Source organism: Schistocerca serialis, chromosome 8, assembly GCF_023864345.2.
Source record: "Schistocerca serialis cubense isolate TAMUIC-IGC-003099 chromosome 8, iqSchSeri2.2, whole genome shotgun sequence".
Taxonomy (NCBI): Eukaryota; Metazoa; Arthropoda; class Insecta; order Orthoptera; family Acrididae; genus Schistocerca; species Schistocerca serialis.
Genome location: NC_064645.1, coordinates 202,601,920 through 202,622,288, shown reverse-complemented (window position 1 = coordinate 202,622,288; position 20,369 = coordinate 202,601,920). Strand labels below are relative to the sequence as shown.

The window sequence follows — 20,369 nt, the reverse complement described above, 5'->3', positions numbered from 1 at the left end:
TAGAAGTACGAGTATATATCCTCGGTGTAGCAAATGAGCTTAAATTACTTAATAAAGCGAAGGCCTCCGGTCCAGACTGTATACCGGTCAGGTTCCTCTCAGAGTATGCTGATACAATAGTTCCATATTTAGCAGTTATATACAACCGCTCGCTCACAGAACGATCCGTACCTAAAGACTGGAAAATTGCTCAAGCCACACCAATACTCAAAAAGGGAAGCAGGAATAATCCGCTGAATTACAGGCCCATATCACTAACGTCGATTTGCAGCAGGGTTTTGGAGCATATACTGTATTCGAGCATTATAAAATACGTCGAAGAAAACGATTTATTGACATATAGTCAGCACGGATTTAGAAAATATCGTTCTTGTGAAACACAACTAGGTCTTTATACTCATGAAGTAATAAGTTCTATCGACAGGGGATGTCAAATTCATTCCATACTTTTAGATTTCCGGAAGGCTTTCGACACCGTTCCTCACAAGCGTCTTCTAATCAAACTGCGTGCCTACGGAGTATCGCCTCAGTTGTGCGACTGGATTCGACATTTCTTGTCAGAAAGGTCACAGTTCGTAGTAATAGACGGAAAGTCATCGAGTAAAAAAGAAGTAATATACGACGTTCTCCAAGGAAGTGTTATAGGCCCTCTATTATTCCCATATAAATAAATGTCGTGTGACTAGGGCCTTCCGTCGGGTAGACCTTTCGCCGGGTGCAAGTCTTTCCATTTGACGCCACTTCGGCAACTTGCGCGTCAGTGAGGATGAAATGATGATGATTAAGACAACACCCAGTCCCTGAGCGGAGAAAACCTCCGATCCAGCCGGGAATCGAACCCGTGCCCTTAGGATTGACATACTGTGGCGCTGACCACTCAACTACCGAGGTCGGACTCTGTTGTTCCTGATCTATGTTAATGACATAGGAGATCGTTTGCTGATGATGCTGTCATTTACCGTCTTGTAAAGTCATCAGATGACCAAAACGAATTTGCAAGATGATTTAGACAAGATCTCTGTATGGTGCGAAAAGTAGCAATTGACCATAAATAAAGAAATGTGTGAAGTTATTCAAATAAGTACTAAAAGAAAGCCGCTAAATTACGATTACGCGATAATGCAAATTTAACTAAATGCTTCGGGATTACGATTGCAGATAACCTAAATTGGAACGATCACATAGATATTGTTGTGGGTAGAGCAAACCAAAGACTGCGATTCATTGGCAGAACACTTAGAAGGTGCAGCAGATTTACTAAAGAGACTGCTTACATTACACTTGTCCGATCTATTCTGGAGTATTGCTGTGCGATGTGGGATCCGCATCAGGTGGGACTGACGGATTACATCGAAGAAGTACAGTAAAGGGCAGCTCGTTTTGTATTATCACGAAATAGGGGAGATAGTGCCACAGACGTGATACGTGAATTGGAATGACAGTCATTAAAACAAAGGCGTTTATAGTTGCGACGGGATCTTCTCATGAAATTTCAATCACCAGTTTTCCCCTTTGATTGCGAAAACATTCTGTTGGCACCCACCTACATAGGGAGAAATGATCATCACGATAAAATAAGAGAAATCAGGGCTCGCACAGAAAAATTTAAGTGCTCGTTTTTCCCGTGCGCCATTCAGGTGCGGAACGGTAGACAGCTTGAAGCTGGTTCATTGAACCCTTTTCCAGGCATTTTATGGTGAATAGCAGAGCAATCACGTAGATGTAGATGTAGATCCATTTTACGCTGCGCAGATTTATGTAAGGGTTTATATTACTGTGATAAATTCCTTTACTTACTTGTGATCAGGCAACGTTTGCAAATTGAACATTGGGTCATGAACATTCATAGAACAGAACATAGCTTTCTACATCAGGACTTTATCAAACTATTCATGATAGTAGGTCAGATCTAAACATATTACCCACCACTTAAGAAACGACTTAACTAGTCAGTAATTGGGGCACCTAGAGTGTAACATGGAATCCGATCCACGGTGCCAGGAAGTATATATTATTTTCATCTACATACGTAGAGTTTTTTTTGGGGGAGAAACAGTAAGTATTTTAGGTGTCTGTAATATAGACTAACTGCAATAAAACATTCCATATAACGTGTTCTACTATTGTTGCAGAATTTTGATCAGTTCTGGGTCCACAACTTTAATGTTTATTGAAAGTAATCATTACGTATATAGCTGTGACAAGAGTTTGAACCTATGTCCCTACCAAGCGTTTTGAAAGCAGTCACCAAACAAGATACGGTGAAGGTAAAATAAATAAGCGAAACACTATAACCGAAAACATAAGCAAACTTACATGGAATGTTACGGCCCACTGCACAATGTAGGCATGCAACAACTTAGTTCCTGGCAATCTGGATCCAAATATGTGTGATAATGTAAGTATTCCGCCTCTTTCGTACACCACGTGAGAAGGAGCCATGTGGCAAACATAGTTATAGCGATCAATCTGCATAAAAATTGAACCTGCACAATATACACTGATATGATTTGCTCGAGTAGTCATCGTGGTGGTTACATTGGTTGGATTACAAAAGTGGAAAAATGTCAAGAATGTAGAGGCACAGAGAGTGTTGTAAAATTAAAAGTGGTCCCACAACGGACGAATGTGACTGATTATAAATAGTACTGTGAAAGGAATAAAACGAATAAAACCGCGAATATAGAGCAAAATTAGATAACATCTCATATATAAGTACATGTACGTCTGATCGTAACTAACATATCGTATGGTAAAAACGAAGTTACTTTCATAGGAACAGAGATACTAATTTCGCCCGTTGCCACTCCATTTCCTAAGGGATTATTTATCGTCTGTCTTTTTGTTCTGAGGTATTACTTGAGTTTGCATAACTGAATTTTTCAGTGACTCACCTATACTATGTGATCAAAACATACGTTTTCATATTAGGTGCATTGCGGTGCCACGTACCACCGGGTAATCCGTATCGGCGACTTCAGTAGTCGTGAGACAGCGTGAGAGAGCAGAATGGGGCGCTCCACGGAACTCGCGGACTTCGAACGTGGTCTGGTGATTGGGAGTCACTTGTGTCAAACGTCTGTACGCGAGATTTCCACACTCCTAAACATCCCTAGGTCCACTGTTTCCGATGTGACAATAAAGTGGAAACGTGAAGGGACATGTACAGCACAAAAGCGTACAGTCCGACCTCGTCTGTTGACTGACAGAGACCACCGACAGTTGAAGAGAGTCGTAATGTGTAATAGGCAGACATCTATGCAGACCATAACACAGGAATTCCAAACTGCATCAGGATCTACTGGAAGTACTATGACAGTTAGGCAATAGGTGAGAAAGCTTGGATTTCATGGTCGAGCGGCTGCTCATAAGCCACACATCATGCCGGTAAATGCCAAACGACGCCTCGCTTGGTGTAAGGAGCGTAAACGTTGGACGTTTGAACAGAGGAAACACGGTGTGTGGAGTGATGAATTACGGTACACAATGTGGAGATCCGATGGCAGGGTGTGGGTATGGCGAATGCGCGGTGAACGTCATCTGCCAGCGTGTGTAGTGCCAATAGTAAAATTTGGAGGCGTTGGTGTTATGGTGTGATCGTGTTTTTCATGGAGGGGCTTGCACCCCTTGTTGTTTTGCGTGTCACTATCACAGCACAGACCTACATTGATATTTTAAGCACCTTCTTGCTTCCCACTGTTGAAGAGCAATTCTGGGATGACGATTGCGTCCTTCAACACGATCGAGCACATGTTTATAAATCACGACCTGTGGCGGAGTGGTTACACGACGATAACCACTGTAACGGACTGGCCTGCACAGATTCCGGATCTAAAGCCTGTAGAACACGTTTGGGGTCTTCTGAAACGTCAGTATCTCTCCTCAGTGCAGCGCTCCGTGAAGAATGGGCTGCCATTCCCCAAGAAACCTTCCAGCACCTGATTGAACGTATGCCTGCGAGAGTGGAAGCTGTTATCAAGGCTAAGGATGGGCCAACACTATATTGAATTCCAGCATTACCGATGGAGGGTGCCATGAACTTGTCATTTTCAGTAGGTATCCGGATACTTTTAATCACATAGTGCATTTACACGTGGCGGTTATACCAATACCGTATTTATGTGCAGGTTTTGTAATGGAAAAGCTGCTGCTGCTTGTAGAGAGTATGGTAAACAATTTTCTAAGCACAGAGTACCAAATTCAGGCGTGTTTACTCGTGTTTTCACGGAAATGCGTGAGGCTGACGCAGTGCTCAACAGTCATACCTCGTATCATGAATTTCTACACGTATCGGTGGGAAGTTTCTGCCGCTTTTCTCTTTTTTTGCGTAGAAAAGGGAACAAATTCGTTCGTCAGATTAGCAGCTGCATCCAGTCTCCCCTTCCAAGTGGAGCTCGAAAACTGCGCGGAGTCCAGGATAGGACTTGGAGTGGAGAGGATTTACTCCCCAAATCTGGTCTGGCGCTTACCGACGCCCTCTCGCAGCGCTTGAACGTAAAGCCTTGCTCAGACAACAGCGTAGTCCATCTTCTGAGCATTTCGCATTTAACTCATTTCTTCATTTATTTCGAAAGCTCAATTATCTATATTAAATTCATGTCTCTTTTACCTTGCTTTTGCGAGTTGCCCAGATGTAGAAGTCTTATTCATTTTTGATTCCTGCAGTCTTCCAATTTAACAAGATTCTCACGAAGTTTATTTTAGTTTGCTCTGATTTTCAGAACGCTGCACTACATTATTCACTGTATGTTGTACACTTGATTGGATAAAGTAGTCTCGATCTGACTTACGTTTTGAGATCCCTAATATCCTACATTTTCCCTATGGTTAGGCGACCCTTAATCGATACATATTAAAAAAATCGTTGTGTGTAAGCATGTAAGTTCCACATTCCTCACCGAGCGAGGTGGCGCAGTGATTAGACACTGGACTCGCATTCGGGAGGACGACGGTTCAATCCCGCGTCCGGCCATCCTGATTTAGGTTTTCCGTGATTTCCCTAAATCATTCCAGGCAAATGCCGGGATGGTTCCTCTGAAAGGGCACGGCCGACTTCCTTCCCTAATCCGATAAGACCGATGACCACGCTGTCTGGTCTTCATCCCCAACCAACCAACCAACCATCCACATCCCCCTAGACCGATTTCAGCCAGTTTTGGCACACATACCCCTTACTTTGAGGAAACATCGCTGTGGGTGTGATCGCCTACCTATCTTAGTTCAGGAGATACGACATCGTGCACAATTACACACGTGAAAAACTGTCACATCATAAACGGATTTAAAATTTATTTCTGTGCAACTAACTCTAATCTCAATAAATTTTTCAGTATCTAAATATACCTCTAATTGCACCTGCTGTCGCACCATAAACGGATTTTAATTTTATTTCTGTGTTGCTAACTCTATTCCCAATAAATTTCTCAGACAGTACCTAGATATACCTCTAATTGCAACTACAAAATTATGTCAATCTGCTACACATAGTGCAGGAGATATCACGTCATAAGCACTAAGGTGCGTGAAAAACTGCCGCATTGTCCATGAAGTTTAAATTTATTACTACTTTACTACTAGCACTATTCGCACCACATTTTGTAGACAGTGTTCACATAAGCCTGTGACTGTGTCGGTTTATGACACATAGATCAGGAGATATAGTGTCATAAATACTGAAATACGTGAAAAATACCGCATCATACATGAAGTTTTAATACATTTATTAGTTATTACTAACGAGGAGAAGTCTCCAGCAGTGTGACAGAGTTTTTGAAACCAAATATACGGTGATGCAGGTTAAGGTCCCAGGTATCACGCCGTGCAGCCGTTCACCCTGGTGAGCCCTCGTTTGCGAGCAAATGATGAAACAAAAATTTCTAAATTTCTCTTGACGGTCAATGACGTTAAAACGTCATGCGACGTGGACTGGTTCCGTGGCGTAGTCGCTAGAATAACAGCTTTGCATGTAGAACATTGTGGTTTACAATATCGTCAACTACACTACAGTTTTTATTTTTAAATCTCTATCGAAATGACTTTAATAATTATTTTTAGTCAATTAATTGGTTTAAATGTGATTTTATATTTCTATTCCTTTCTCACAGCATTTTAATCAGCTATGAACCTTTTCATTTGTTTAATTTTTTCTTTATATCATTCTTTATCCAATCTGAATTTTTGTGAATATGAATTTACGTAACTTTATCTATTTTAATATTCAATTATTTAAAAATCTCGATCTATCACATAAAAAACAAAAGACGAAATAATCTATTTATATTGACTGTGCAATGGTCTGAAAAATGTATTTTTCGTTAGCAGATGTGAAAATTATCTTTTCTTATTTTGCATGGTAGTCTTCATACAAACATATAATACAACACAAATACCCACTGCACTACGGGAAAAATTATGCAGATTAAGATCTAAACGAGAGAAGGGTTTATAAGTAAAACGAAATTCAACAAAAATGAGAAATAGATGTAATGAACGCAATAACGTGGATGGAAAAACATGACGATAAAAAAGGGATTAAATAGAAATTAATAAATAAAATTAATTAAAACACATCAACAAAGGTTTCAAATGGAAGAAGAAAGATAGGGAGAAAAAAAGAGAGCAAATAAAAAAATTAATATTATGATTAAAATTATGTGACAAAGGAATGGAATGGAAACAAAAAAATTACATCCAAATCAGATCGATAAAGATTTAAAATTCAAAAAAACTGCTGCACCGCGCAAGATTTGAAACTACAGCCTCCTACGTATAGTTGTTATCCTATTCCCTAGACCAAGCTGACATTCTACATAACGGGAATTTTTTAACATTGTGCACTAGACATAATTTCGAATTTTTTGTCAATTTATTCGAAAACGAGGGTCCACCAGTGTGTGGTACCTAGGATCTTAGCCTACATCATCGTGTAAATGGTTCCTGAAAGTCGATTCCATTGCTGGGGACCTGTAGACACTCCCACGGTAGAGTCAACTTCAGGCAATTACTGACACCTGGCAGCACTTTTGACAGCTTCTAAGTGCGAAGCGCAAACGGCTGCAGGCAGAAATAAAAGCCGTCTACAGGATGACAATTGTTGATATATATAAAAAGTACCACATTCCGAAAGCTATTTTTGTCTATACTGTTTATTGTCCATGTTCTACTTGCATACATGGCTACACTGCTTACAAATACTTCAGAAAAGATTTCTCTTCTTCAGAACAGGTTTTCTTGCGTTTAGCAATTACTACTTTAAGTGTCTCATTTCCTGATCTAATCTCCTCAGCATTGCCTTATTTAATTCGACTACATTCCACTATCCTCGTTTTATTCTTGTCGATGTTCATCTTATATTCTCCTTTCAAAATACTGTCCATTCCGCTCAACTGTTCTTCCAAGTCCTTTGTTATCTCTGACAGAATTACAGTGTCATCAGCGAACCTCGAAGTTTTTATTTCTTCTTCCCAAACTTTAATTCCTGCTCCAAATTTTTCTTTTGTTTCCTTTACTGCTTGTTTAATATACAGATTGAATAACATCGGGGATAGGCTACAACCCTGTCTCACTCCCTTCTCAACCACTGCTTCCTTTTCATGACCCTCGACTCCTATAACAGCCTTCTGGTTTATGTACAAATTGCAAATGGCCTTACGCTCCCTGTATTTTACCCCTGTCATTTTTAGAATTTGAAAGAGAATATTTCAGTAGGTTTGTCGTTCCTTAAGCTATCTTCTATGAGAAGTTGTGGGGTCAGTATCACGTCGGATGCACCTAAATTTCTCCTGAATCCAAACTCATCTTCACCGAGGTCGGCTTCTACCAGATTTTTACATTCTCTTGTAAAGAATTCCTGTTAGAATTTTGCAACCGTGACTTATTGAACTGATAGTTCGGTAATTTTCACACCTGTCTCTACCTGCTTTCTTTGGAATAGAAATTATTATATTCTTTTTGAAAGCTGAGGTTATTTCTCCTGTCTCATACATTTTGCTCACCAGATGGAATAGTTTAGTCGTGGCTGGCTCTCCCAGTAGTTCTAACGGAGTGTTGTGTATCCCCGGGATCTTGTTCCGTCTTAGGTCTTTCAGAGCTCTGTCAAATTCTTCTTGCAGTGTTGTATCTTCCATTTCATCTCCATCTATGTCGTCTTCCATTTCCAACATATTGCCTTCAAGTACATCTCCCTCTATGTACTCCTTCCACCTTTCTGCTTTCCCTTCTTTGCTGCCCGCATCTCGTGGTCGTGCGGTAGCGTTCTCGCTTCCCACGCCCGGGTTCCCGGGTTCGATTCCCGGCGGGGTCAGGGATTTTCTCTGCCTCGTGATGGCTGGGTGTTGTGTGCTGTCCTTAGGTTAGTTAGGTTTAAGTAGTTATAAGTTCTAGGGGACTGATGACCATAGATGTTAAGTCCCATAGTGCTCAGAGCCAACCTTCTTTGCTTAGGACTGGTTTTGCATTTGCGCTCTTGATATTCATACAAGTGGTTCTCTTTTCTCCAAAGATGTCTATAATTTTCCTGTAGGTGGCATCTATCTTTCTCCTACTGAAGTATGCTTCTAAATTCTTATTTTTGTCCTCTAGCCATTCCTGATTAGCCATTTTGCATTTCCTGTCGTTATTTTTACACGTCTGTATTCCCTTTTGGGTACATCTTTTGTTCACTTTTATATTTTCTCCTTTCATCAATTAAATTCAGTAACTTCTATGTTACCCAAGGATTTCTATTAGCCCTCGTCTTTTTACCTACTCGATCCTCTGCTGCCTTCACTGTTTCATCTCTCCAAGGTACTCATCTTCTTCTACTATATTCCTTTCCCCTGCTCTAGTCAAAAGTTCCCTAATGCTGCGTTTATAACGCTCTGCAACATCTGGTAATGTCAGTTTATCCAGTCATTTTTCTTTAAATTCCTATCTTTTTGCAGTTTCCTCTGTTTCAATTTACAGTTCATAACGTATAAATTGTGATCAGAGTTCACATTTGCCCCTGGATATGTCTTACAATTTAAAATCTGGTTCCGAAATCTCTGTCTTACCATTATACAGGGTGGTCCATTGATAGTGACCGGGCCAAATATTTCACGAAATAAGCATCAATCGAAAAAACTACAAAGAACGAAACTCGTCTAACTTGATGGGGGAAACCAGATGGCGTTATGGTTGGCCCGCTAGATGGCGGTGCCATAGATCAAACGGATATCAACTGCGTTTTTTTAAAAGAGGAACCCCCATTTTTATTACATATTCGTGTAGTACGTACAGAAATATGAATGTTTTAGTTGGACCACTTTTTTCGCTTTGTGATAGATGACGCTGTAATAGTCACAAACGTATCAGTACATGGTATCACACAACATTCCGCCAGTGCGGACGGTATTTGCTTCGTGATACATTGCCCGTGTTAAAATGAACCGTTTACCAACTGCGGAAAAGGTCGATACCGTGTTGTTGTATGGTCATTGTGATCAAAATGCCCAACGGGCGTATGCTATGAATGCTGCTCGGTATCCTGGACGATATCATCCAAGTGTCCGGACTGTTCGCCGTATAGTTAAGTTATTTAAGGAAACAGGAAGTGTTCAGCCACATGTGAAACGTCAACCACGACCTGCAACAAATGATGATGCCCAAGTAGGTGTTTCAGCTGCTGTCGCGGCTAATACGCACATCAGTAACAGACAAACTGTGCGAGAATCAAGCATATAAAAAACGTCGCTGTTGAGAATGCTACATCAACCTCGATTGCACCCGTACCATATTTCTATGCACCAGGAATGGCATGGCGACGACTTTAAGTGCCGTGTACAGTTCTGCCACTTGACACAAGAGAAATTACGGGACGATGACAGATTTTTTGCACGCGTTCTATTTAGCGACGAGGCGTCATTCACCAACAGCGGTTACGTAAACCGGTATTACATGCACTATTGGGCAACGGAAAATCCACGATGGCTGCGACAACTGGAACATCAGCGAACTTGCCGGGTTAATGTATGGTGCGGCATTATGAGAAGAAGGATAATTGCCCCCATTCTATCGATGGCAATCTAAATACTGCAGTGAATGCTGGTTTCCTACGTAATGTTCTACCGTTGTTACTACAAGATTTTTCACTGCATGACAGAATGGCGATGTACTTCCAACATGATGGATGTCCGGCACATAGCTCGCGTGCGGTTGAAGCGGTATTGAATAGCATATTTCATGACAGGTGGATTGGTCGCCGAAGCACCATACCATGGCCCGCACGTTCACCGGATCTGACGTCCCTGGATATCTTTCTGTGGGGAAAGTTGATGGATATTTGCTATGGTGATCCACCGACAACGCCTACCAACATGCGTCGGCGCATTGTCAATGCATGTGCGAACATTACGGAAGGCGAACTACTCGCTGTTGAGAGGAATGTCGTTACGCGTATTGCCAAATGCACTGAGGTTGACGGACATCATTTTGAGCATTTATTGTATTAATGTGGTATTTACAGGTAATCACGTTGTAACAGTATGCGTTCTCAGAAATGATAAGTTCACAAAGGTACATGTATCACACTGGAACAACGGAAATAAAGTGCTGAAACGTACCTATGTTCTGTATTTTAATTTAAAAAACTTACCTCTTACCAACTCTTCGTCTAAAATTGTGAGCCATATGTTTATGACTATTACAGCGCCATCTATCACAAAGCGAAAAAAGTGGTCCAACTAAAACATTCATATTTCTTTACGTAATATACGAATATATGATAAAAGAATGGGTGTTCCTGTTTAAAAAACGCAATTGATATCCGTTTGACCTATGGCAGCGTCATCTAGCGGGCCAACCTTAGCCCCATGTGGTTTCCCCTCCAAGCTAAATAAGTTTCGTTCTTTGTAGTTTTTTCGTTTGACGCTTATTTCGTGAGATATTTGGCCCGGTCATGATCAATGGACCACCTTGTATAATCAACCTTCCTGTGTCTACAGGTCTCCTCCACGTATTAAACCTTCTTTCAAGATTCTGAAACCAAGTGTTAGCGATGATTAAATTATGCTCTGTGCAAAATTCTACCAGGCGGCTTCCTATTTCATTCAGCAGTGGATTTCTTCTCCAAAGAATGCGCAGTATGTTACATTTATTTTCGTTCAGGGTCAAGTGGCAATCCCTGTGCCATTCATGAATCTTCTGCAGTCCATTCTACAAAATGTTACTATTGTCTGGCGTTGCTACCTTTTTATAGACAAGTGCGTCATCTCGAACAGCCTTACGGAACTTCTGACATTTTCTGCTATGTCATCTCTACTAGGTCACTGTAGACAGTAAAGATCCTATGGCTCTTTTTTGTGCTACTCTTTAAACTGCATTTACGTCTGTCGATTTTGTTCCGTTAAGAGCGACTTGTTGAGCTTTGTCTGCAAGGAAGTCTTGAATCCAGTCGCAGATCTAGTCCGATTCCCGATAAGCTCATTTTTTTTCTTTTTTTTTTTTTTGTTCGAAACGGCGTTGCGGGACGGTGTCACATCCTCTCTAAAGTCAAGGAACGGAACATGGATGAACCTGAGCGCCTATGTCTACAGCTCTGTGGATCTAGGAGAGCGAGCTTAGTTTCGCGAAATCTATGCTGAGCATAGCACATGTTCCATTATTCTACAACAGACTGACGTCAAGGACGTAGGCCTATAGCTACGGTCATCTGCCCTACGACACTTCTGGAAAACGGGACTGTGCTCGCTCTTTGCCAGTCGCTAGGTACCCTTCGTGGCTCCAACGACCTATGATAAACTGTTGCTAGAAGGGGAGCAAGTTCTTTCGCATAATCTCTGCAGAATTTTACAGGTACGAGGCCTGGTCCTGATGCCTTTCCACTACTAACAAGGAGAACCAGCCATAGGTTGCTCTCTCATAAAGTCGAAACTTGGCATGGTGAAGGGAGGGTGAAAATAAAGGTGCACCTATTTTGGCTTAGTCGAAGTTTCAACACGACGTCATCAGACCACTGTTCCATCGAGTTCGTAGCACAGAGAGCTAAAAACACAGTATGGAAGCTTCGCGTCCAGTGTTGAAATCCAGTTTTACGTTATGTTTCTCTTTTGTCATTGCGGAAGTACCTCATATCAACATACCTTGTGACATGGTATAATACAATGGAACAATTGGCTAAAAAATAAGTATTTCAAATCCTATCGAAAGAAGATTGTATCGAAATAGATTGTATCTTCACAAATGTCATAAAATTAACAGTAACTGAAAAATAAAGCATGAGAATTCTAGTATTTCAAGTTTTGCTTTGTGTTCTATTTTTACGCTACAAGAGAAGCAGTGCTTTCGTGAAAACACACAACGCATATAAATTCAGGGTGCCACGAACTACTAGCGAAGCCATATGCCACAGCCACAATTTTTTGTGTGAATATCACTAGGAAAAGAACCTCACACACCAAATGCTGCAGCCTACTGATTGATTATGGTATGTATTTTTATTACATTGCGTAAACTTGTGATTTCCCCTTGCAAATGAAATGACATTAGGGCTCTTCTGTAATCGGCTAATGTAATTCTTCCACCTGTCAGTAAAAGTATATGTCGCAGAATTTACATAACGGCATACACTTTCATGTAATTACATTTAATGAACATGTCGGTATACCGATTCCATCAACAAACAGCCCATCGTATAAGAACGGATCCTTTTGCGCTCCCCACAAGTGAATAATGTACAGAAATCCCTCCATTTGTCCAGAAACTGATAATAGGTTTATTTTGTGAACCTTTCAGATTTTGTAGCTGTTGCATGTACATCTTAATGTCGTTCCATTAATTGATTTACGTTTCGATGGACTCGTGTTACGATTAATCAAGGAAAACCCCCAGTTGGGAAACGGGGCCAAAATTAGTTGGCTACTATTGAGTTGCTATTTACAATTTCTTTATTGATTTTTTTCAACCATTAAAAGTCATTTCTTTACCAGTTGACCAGGAACAGATCCAAAAAAGCTAGCAGACATGAGCGCCTTTTCAAAACAATTTACTTTATAGTTTACGGTGAAGCCATTTTATTTAAAACCGGCTTTGATAAAACATTTGATAACAAATCAAAATTTTGCAGGTAATGAAATTAAACTTTATTTTACCGTTAATAGCCAAACCATTTTACTTAAAACAGACTTTGATAAAGCATTTAATAACAAAATTAAAACTTTCCAATTAATGAAACAAAACACCAATTTGCATACAATTTCACTGCCGAACATGTAGGGAGCCACTTCTTTTAAATTTTGGCACAACAAGATATTAAATTACAAGGGCTCGCTAAAAGGGAGGCAGAACTAACATTTTCAAAGGATGCCAAGTAGATTAAAACAATCAAAGTAAAGATACAGTCATTCATCTTTCACAATAACTAACAATTTTAAAGCCACATAATTTTAAAAAACCCACCAACGAAGGGCAAACTTAACCTTTTCAAACAGTGGCCAAAAACAGTCACAGTAAAATACAACCATTTAACATTTTACAATAACTGACAACTTTAATAGCATGTCCTGCCACCAAAATGTCCTGGGATAGAAATAATTAACCGACCGGGTGTAAGGACGGTCACAATTGTCTCCCGAAGGATGCTCAGGCTAGAAGCGGACTAACAGACTCACAACGCCACACATTCAGCAATCACATCGACCTCACGCGAGGCCAGGGGAGGAGGAGGAATCAAATCAGGAACCATAATACCTGCCAAAAAATACGCTTCCTCCCAGGCAGTAATAATAAGAAGTCAAAAGATCACTGTCTATAATTACACCGGCTACAGGGACAGGAAAACCGAACGCATGAGGCCACAAGGCCGAAAAAATTTAATCTAAAACAATAATCCCTGCCCAAAAATACACTTCCTACCGGGCAGTACTAATAAGAAGCGGAAAAGATCACTGTCTATAAATACACCGACGACAGGGACAGGAAACGATAAACTGTTGGTATTGGTGTTCTAGACGGTATTAATTCGTGTGAACTGTGATCACAGAATCTATTTATAATAAGAATTGAAATCTGAATTTACTTTGCCATTAATTCCATTGTATTTCACTATATCATAAAATGATGTCACCTACTTAGCCGGCCGGTGTGGCCGTTCGGTTCTAGGCACTTCAGTCTGGAACCGCGTGACCGCTACGGTCGCAGGTTTGAATCCTGCCTCGGGCATGGATGTGTGTGATGGGTTAGTTAGGTTTAAGTAGTTCTAAGTTCTAGGGGACTGATGACCACAGATGTTAAGTCCCATAGTGCTCAGAGCCATTTGAACCATTTTCACCTACTTCCGCGACAACGAGAGAGGATTGGATCTGAATACAAGGCTTAAAATTTTGAAACAGTGCTCTTAGCAACTGTGCTAACAACGCACGCGAGTAGCCTGATGGAGTCGCGCCAAAACTTTTATCGTCATTTCATCAGAGGCTACTGTGTGTTGGCACCTAAGCCAAGATGGTGTCTCTTTATTTTCAGCCTTCTTTCATCTTGACAAGATTCGACTGTGTCAGACAGCGAAATGTGGCGAGTTCCCCTTGTAAGCGATTGTAGCTCCTTTTTCTGTTCTGCGATCAGTTATCTCAATCTTTTCTAATGAATATGTGGCTGTTTACGATCTACTGGTTCAAAGTCAAATGGCTCTAAGCACTATGGGACTTAACATCTGAGGTCATCAGTCCCCTATACTTAGAACTGCTTAAACCTAACTAACCTAAGGACTTCACACACATCCATGCCCGAGGCAGGATTCGAACCTGCGACCGTAGCAGCAGCGCAGTTCCGGTCTGAAGCGCCTAGAACCGCTCGGCCACAGTGGCCGGCTACGATCTACTATAAAAATTTTTTGTAGTATAGTTCCTCATAATTTTTCTTAAATATTGCCCGGAAGCGCAACAGAAGGTGAAATGGACATGTTCAGGATTTTCTGGACGTCTCGTAACCCCAGTATTTGGAATTGTGACTACCCCTGCCAGAGAGCTCGGTTTCCGCCTTCTCAGCGCGGCCAGCCCCACGACGGCAGCGTCGGTGTGTCAAAAGAACGGCCGTCGTTAACGCTGGCCGGCGCTGAGTTTCCATTCGGCGCACGGCGCGGCCGTTGTGATGCAAAGTGGGCGCGACGCACGCGGGTGGGCGCGCCTCCAGCCGCCCACACGCACAAGTACGCACGGGCACGCACAGGGGGCGGGGGCGGCCAGGGGGAGGCGAGAATGGGGCCATTGCGCCGCTATTGATTCGCTGGACAGCCTACGGTGACACGACACGGGTTTCGCTTTTGCCGCCGTCTTCGCACCCGGTCGCAAATAGACGGACCAAGATTTTCCTCATTAGTGGCCCGATGTATTTGTGCCGTCTGGCTTAAGGCGTGTCTTCACTAGCAAGTAAACGCCCACATGTCGCTTACAGAAGTTACTTCTGAAAGTTGCGTGGCTTGAAGAAATGTACAGAAGGTTGTGGAAACCCAATTTTGATGCCCTGTAATCTCTACTGCATCCATCGATATCCCTTACGTCAACTGAAATTGCGGTACCCTCTTGTGTAAATTGGCGCATATCTCACTTTTGCACGGCAGCTCGTTTTATCTGTATTGTAGTTGTTGTTGTGGTCTTCAGTCCTGAGACTGGTTTGATGTAGCTCTCCATGCTACTCTGTCCTGTGCAAGCTTCTTTATCTCCCAGTACCTACTGCAACCTACATCCTTCTGAATCTGCTTAGTGTATTCATCTCTTGGTCTCCCTCTACGATTTTTACCCTCCACGCTGCCCTTCAACACTAAATTTGTGATCCCTTGATGCCTCAGAACATGTACTACCAAACGATCCCTTCTTCTAGTCAAGTTGTGCCACAAACTTCTCTTCTCCCCAATCCTATTCAATACCTCCTCATTAGTTATGTGATCTACCCATCTAATCTTCAGCATTCTTGTGTAGCACCACATTTCGAAAGCTTCTATTCTCTTCTTGTCCAAACTATTTATCGTCCACGTTTCACTTCCATACATGGCTATACTCCATACAAGTACTCTCAGAAACAGCTTCCTGACCCTTAAATCTATACTCGATGTTAACAAATTTCTCTTCTTCAGAAATGCTTTCCTTGTCATTGCCAGTCTACATTTTATATCCTCTCTACTTCGACCATCATCAGTTATTTTGCCCCCCCCAAATAGCAAAACTCCTTTACTACTTTAAGTGTCTCATTTCCTAATCTAATTCCCTCAGCATCACCCGATTTAATTCGACTACATTCCATTATCCACGTTTTGCTTTTGTTGATGTTCATCTTATACCTTTCTTTTAAAACACTGTCCATTCCGTTCAACTGGTCTTCTAAGTCCTTTGCTGTCTCTGACAGAATTACAATGTCATCGGCAAACCTCAAAGTTTTTATTTCTTCTCCATGGATTTTAATACCTACTCCGAATTTTTCTTTTGTTTCCTTCACTGCTTGCTCAACATACAGATTGAATAACATTGGGGAGAGGCTACAACCCTGTCTCACTCCCTTCCCAACCACTGCTTCCGTTTCATACCCCTCGACTCTTATAACTGCCATCTCGTTTCTATACAAATTGTAAATAGCCTTTCGCTCCCTGTATTTTACCCCTGCCACCTTTAGAATTTGAAAGAGAGTATTCCAGTCAACATTTCAAAAGCTTTCTCTAAGTCTACAAATGCTAGAAACGTAGGTTTGCTTTTCCTTAATCTATCTTCTAAGATAAGTCGTAGGGTCAGTATTGCCTCACGTGTTCCGATATTTCTACGGAATCCAAAATGATCTACCACGAGGTCGGTTTCTACTAGTTTTTCCATTCGTCTGTAAAGAATTCTTGTTAGTATTTTGCAACCATGACTTATTAAACTGATAGTTCGGTAATTTTCACATCTGTCAACACCTGATTTCTTTGGGATTGGAATTATTATATTCTTATCTGTATTATTTTCAGTTATTAGCAATCGTTTCACCAGTTCGAAGTTATTTGAGAATTTTGTACGTTCTCAGAAGGAATAATTACGGTAACTCCGAAAAGGTTAGTCATCCTGTGATTCTTACGTTCCATTAAACTTATTGTACAGTCAAACCTGTTATTGCTTCTCCTTGTATGATATTGGTACACGTACTATGATCCGTATGACTACGGAACTGTGGAGGATACACCTGCATGCGCTCGCTAGTAACATGATAGTTACAATCTTCTGAAGAAGGGCACTTAGTGTCTTTAACCGGTAAAGAAATAAAATTTCATTTTACAACTTGTTGCTAATTTTTTCAGCATATTTAAACAGCATTCTTTAAAATAATAATTACAAATATTATTACAAAGTATGTTCTGCAATAACACATGAATTTCTACTTTTCAATGCACCAAGAAGTTATCGCCACACTTTAAATTTTAATATCAATATAACACTCTTCACAGCTATTGTCGGTATACTATTGTCTTTCATAGTATGTTGACATCAAGTGTGACGGACACAGTTGTTCTGAGTTGTTAATTACGGACTGTGTTGGCAATCTAACGGACTTGTTTCGAGCAGTGATTGCTATATTGCTGTTAATGTAACTATTTCAAAGTTTTGGCAAGCTTATATGAAAAGAGTTGTGGACTTTATGGATGTGACAGCAAAATTTGTAATAGTGTGAAGTTCTAAGTAAAATATTTCAGTCATTTCACAGTAAGCCTGGACCTCGTTTTTGGAGTATCTGCCCCTGGACACTGATGCTGTAAAAAGATAAGTTCAAATGATCTTTGTTTGTGTATTCTGCTGTTGCTACTGTTATAATATTCACATCATTGCAATACGTGTGGTACGCATATAATGTGCAATGCTGATAACTCATCTACGCCATTCATTATTAATTAGTGCTCAACAGTTGTGGGGGTTTAGTAAATCGACATCCGCAAGTTTTGTGAACTCTGCAAGTTAGTATAACGGTTTCTTACAACTTGCTACAACTACTTGCCTAAATTGCCAGTTGATGATAGTCTTTGCCAAACTTTCAGAAGACCTGTGGGTTCAATCCCGGTACGACAAAGCCAGTGTCGAAAAGGAGGATGCCCCAAAGAGATATGGGCCGAAATAAATGTGCCACTGGAACCCCGAAATATATAACAGCGACGATCAACGAAGGAAGTGGGAAATGATTTTCTATATTAATCTGTTTGAACAAAAGATGAAGTAGAATGACAGTACAGAATCTTTCAATTTTAGCTGATTCTTGGTAATGTTAAAAATTAATAAATATTGTTTGCAAATATAGAAGAGTATCCTGGTGTTTTTGCTTGTCACATTTTTGTACCCTGTTGTAGAATATTTCATTGCACAACAGTGAAGAGATGTTGGAAACTGTTAAACGACAGTGTTTCTTGATAAATGTAAACGTCTCTGTATAAGTTTCTTCGTCCAATTTGTTTTTGAATTTTTTTTGTTTTTCATCACAATTTTTCTTCAATAATATACTTCAACAACATTTTCGGGTGCTCCCCTTTTTAAGCATAGCACTGTAAACTTCCTGTCACCTTACTCACAACACTACTCTATTGGAAATACTTCTGAAAGTACTTGTAGCAGGTACCTGAACTCAACTTGCACAAACGACTATTCTGATGTGCAAGTTCCTGCTGCAATTTGAAACGTCCGTATGAAACGTCCCCTTAGAAATAATTTATGAGTTATTGTGCTGGCAAACTTCTACGTTATTTGATACGGAGACAGCTGAGTAAAACTGAACGTACTCAGACATTTCTCTCTTTACTTATTCTGATAATCAATAAACTGACACACAATATTTTTAGCGCAACGCAAACTGACTTTCAACAATCCCCGCAAAAGAATGGACCTGACTAACAATAACCTATACCTTTCATGAATCACGTATCTCACAAAAATCTTCGTTACTCGAATTACTGCAATACAGCGAGCGCCAATAGTGCCAGCTAAATAAAAGATTCTAACTACGGAAGGCACTAACTGTTGATAGGCATAGTTAGCAAATGAAAGATTTTTCTGGACAGCAAACAATGTATTTACTTTAATAGTGTTCAAAAGTCAACGTATATATGTATTAGTTCGTGATATCCACCATTATAAATTTCCTCTTTCTGACGGACACACGTCCATATAGTCCGCTCTCAAAACTCTGGCATCTCTGTCCCTACATCCACCACTGCTGGCGGCTCACCTCCAACTGCGCAACGCCACACGCTGTTCACATCCAACTGCCCAACACTAGAATAGCGAATATTCCAACAATGTCAACCAGCCTCAGACTGCACGCAGCACAGCCAGTGATTTTCATACAGAGCGCTACGTGACGTTACCAACATAAAAACCTAAACATCCTACTTACAAATTACTTGCATAAGTTACTTCCTAGTGGACACGTATCATTTCCGAACTTCTTGCGACATTGTGGTTTTAAAACGGAGAAATAAATAAGGAGGAAGCTTCTGATGTCAGTGCTATTCGTTTGAAATGGAAGGGGGAGTGGAAGACGACAGTAGAAGAGGAACCATGAAGGCAACAGTGATATGATTTTGAAGCGAATATAAATGCATGGAAAGGAACGACGAAGAGTGCAAAGTAAGGTAAGTGATGTACGTCTGAAGCAGATAAAAGTCGGAATTGAAGCAGTAAAGATATAACTGCTACAATACTTAAATCTTGAGAAGGCAGAAGTAGAAGTATTGTTTCTTTGCGATCTGTGACGACAAATTTTTATTATGAAATTCATCATTACGTAAGACTTTCAAGGCTCTTCTTACACACCAGTAAGGCCACCTCCTCCCCTTCACTAACTCCCTTTTTTAAAGAATCGAGCTCTCATGTGTAAATCAGCTCCGTTTTAAGGAAAGCTACTTTTTGATCCATTTCAAAGTTTATGACACCATGTCTCCTGCGCTATGTGGCGTACAATAACAGAATTTTTCAGGTACATTCAGTGCTTTATGTGGATACTGCTATAGTGGGACGCGAAATTGAAGCGTCACCCAGCCACCAGTGTCAGCCCAGGTGAATATAAATTTAATTTGGTGTTTTGTTTATGTATTTTCGTAATCTTTGTAATTGTTGGGAATTATCTGAAGTTTTGTATTTATTTTTTTATGTTTCATGTACGGAGAGGGCGGCGCAACGAACGGAGACAGCGTCTTCACTGCCGGGATCAGAGAGAGAATTGCTGGCCACTATACGTCGCGGGTCGACAGCCAAAGAGCAACGGAAGATCCTGAAACCGAGTTGTTGCGTCGTGCTTCTAAAAACTGAAAAAATAAGATTTTGTAATTTTGTACAACAATGATGTCATAGAAAGTTTAATCATGTTGTAAATTGTCAGTCCTCTCTTGTCAAGGCTCAGATTCACGTCTATATGTA

The 20,369-nt window shown here is 40.7% G+C and overlaps 1 protein-coding gene across 1 annotated transcript in view; it reads right to left on the bottom strand.

The window, feature by feature from the left end:
* The window catches only part of LOC126416916 (uncharacterized), an 85,140-nt gene extending 69,924 nt beyond the window's left edge, over nt 1-15,216 (bottom strand). Inside the window, exon 1 of the mRNA XM_050084799.1 lies at nt 15,053-15,216. Within this exon, the coding sequence (XP_049940756.1) occupies nt 15,053-15,216 (164 nt within the window). The remainder of the gene's footprint in view (nt 1-15,052) is intronic.
* Nucleotides 15,217-20,369: the final 5,153 nt, after the last annotated feature.